General features: G+C 38.4%; 1 protein-coding gene across 1 annotated transcript in view; it reads left to right on the forward strand.

The window, feature by feature from the left end:
• tollip (toll interacting protein) overlaps positions 1-2,180 on the forward strand; it is a 12,398-nt gene that overhangs the window by 1,913 nt on the left and 8,305 nt on the right. The window contains exons 2-3 of the mRNA XM_015396530.1: positions 607-756; positions 1,004-1,186. Of these exons, the coding sequence (XP_015252016.1) occupies positions 607-756; positions 1,004-1,186 (333 nt within the window). The remainder of the gene's footprint in view (positions 1-606; positions 757-1,003; positions 1,187-2,180) is intronic.

A 2,180-nucleotide genomic window follows, 5' to 3' on the forward strand; every position in this document is an offset into this window, starting at 1 on the left:
TGGGGTTCAAAATAATGTCAAACATTGATGTGGAAGTTTTTTTTTTTTTCCAAAAATAAAATAAAAAACAATCCACTGGACTTTGTTTCCAAGTTTTGAAGCAATTTGCTTCCCATCGAAGAAGCTTTTTCAATTCTAAATGTGGTGTTAAATAAAGAAATAATGCAGAATTGGAGAATGTCAATTAAATGATGCAGAGAGAGAAGAGAGAAGAGGTGGTCCCTGTGTCTTCCAGCAGTCTAACCCTATAACAGCATAACTATCAAGATAGCTCACAATAACCTGAACCACTATTAGCTTTGCCTTAAAAGTAGACGGGGTTTCTGTCCCATAGACAACTGCTGGTTGGTTCCACAGGAGAGGAGCATGCTCACTAATAGATTTGCCTCCCATTCTACTTTTAGAAATTCTAGGATCCACTAGTAAACCTGTAGATTGAGAGCGAAGTGCTGTGTTAAGAATGATCAAATCCCTGATACCAGATGGTTTATTTTTGTATTTAAGGCTTCATATGGGAGAAGGTGTTTTTTGTTAAGTAAAACATTTGTCACTTTCTCACCAAAGTTTCCGTCTAAAAGAATAAAGTTGTGGTTGTGTTTTCTGTAGGTGTATATTGGAGAGCTACCGCAGGACTTCCTGCGGATCACTCCCACTCATCAGCAGCAGCAGGTCCAGCTGGACGCCCAGACGGCTCGCCAGCTGCAGTACGGAGGCTCGGTCAACACCGTTGGGCGGCTCAGCATTACTGTCGTCCAGGTACCAAATTCAGATGAGAGCCACTGTTTAAAAGTCTTAACAATACAATTATTATTCAAACTTCTTTAAAAAGAAGCTTTGCATTTATCAAGCCTGAGAATGATCAAATATTGCGTAACGTTCCACTATCTTCTAAATAAACTTGGTGTTTTACATGTTTTGTTAAAGAATTACAGCAGCCATCTTTAGTAGCCTCCTTCCTAACACTGACATGTTGGATGTGATTTTGTTTGTATTTTCTGTGCAGGCCAAGCTGGCTAAAAACTACGGGATGACACGGATGGATCCATACTGCAGGATTCGATTAGGCTACGCAGTCTATGAGACCCCAACTGCTCATAACGGAGCAAAGAACCCCCGCTGGAACAAAGTGATCCAGTGTACGGTGCCTCCAGGGGTGGATTCCTTCTATTTGGAGATATTTGATGAGGTGAGTAGATGAGGGGGAATATTAATGCAAATATGAACACTTGATTGTCAGATGTTACAGTAAAAAAACCTAAACAAAAATGGAATTATATCTGATGAAAAACAGCTAATCAGCTTTACTTCACATCTTTGATAACTATACATTTACTGGAAAGTAGGGCTGGGAAATATGGCCTTTTGTATGAAGAAATGATAGAATAGGAATAAATTTTAGACAGAAAATTTGACAAACAACAATAAAAAAATCAACCAAATACTCACAGAAAAATTAGTTATGTTGTTCATCAGTTATCACAATGTTTTATGGTTCTACCATCATAACGATAAAACTTATGATAAAAAAAAACACTTTAAATTCGTTCTTAGGTAACTGTATGTGTGACTGCAGGCCACAGCAAGCGGAGCTGCTCAATCACAAACACAAATTTAAAATAGGCCTCTCAAGGACACCATTTTAAGAAATGTGATTTTTTTTTTATTTTTTTTTTTTATATGCATATATATATAGGTACTATACTGTATATAGGTACTTATGTGTCTGGATAGCGTCCTCAGCCAACGAGAGCCTCGATCTCTGCATCCTCCCTGGTTTACCACGCTTTTTTGATGCCGTTTATTGTTAATAGGTTGAGAAGAAGTTTGCGTTGTTAACAGGTGAAGAGATCTGTGAATTGAGTCAGCTGACTGTAAATAGGAGATGACGTGTTCTGCTCATGCACTCTGTGTTATCAGAGAACCGTGCCTGAACCAGAGCATGAGAGTGTGGTGTTTACGTCAGATGTGTTTACTTAAGGCCAGCATGGTGGAGCACATTGCGGTTTTTAATTCAAAGGCCAGAGCGAGGATTTCACTCCACTGCAGTTCGCTTTATTCTACTTTATTTAAATTAATGTTTGACTTAAAACCTAGGCCAATGCCTATGCTGTAGTCTGTCTACAGGTGCTGGTCATAAAATTAGAATATCATGAAAAAGTAGATTGATTTCAGTAATTCCA

Source organism: Cyprinodon variegatus, unplaced genomic scaffold (assembly GCF_000732505.1).
Source record: "Cyprinodon variegatus isolate N-32 unplaced genomic scaffold, C_variegatus-1.0 Scaffold803, whole genome shotgun sequence".
Taxonomy (NCBI): domain Eukaryota; kingdom Metazoa; phylum Chordata; class Actinopteri; order Cyprinodontiformes; family Cyprinodontidae; genus Cyprinodon; species Cyprinodon variegatus.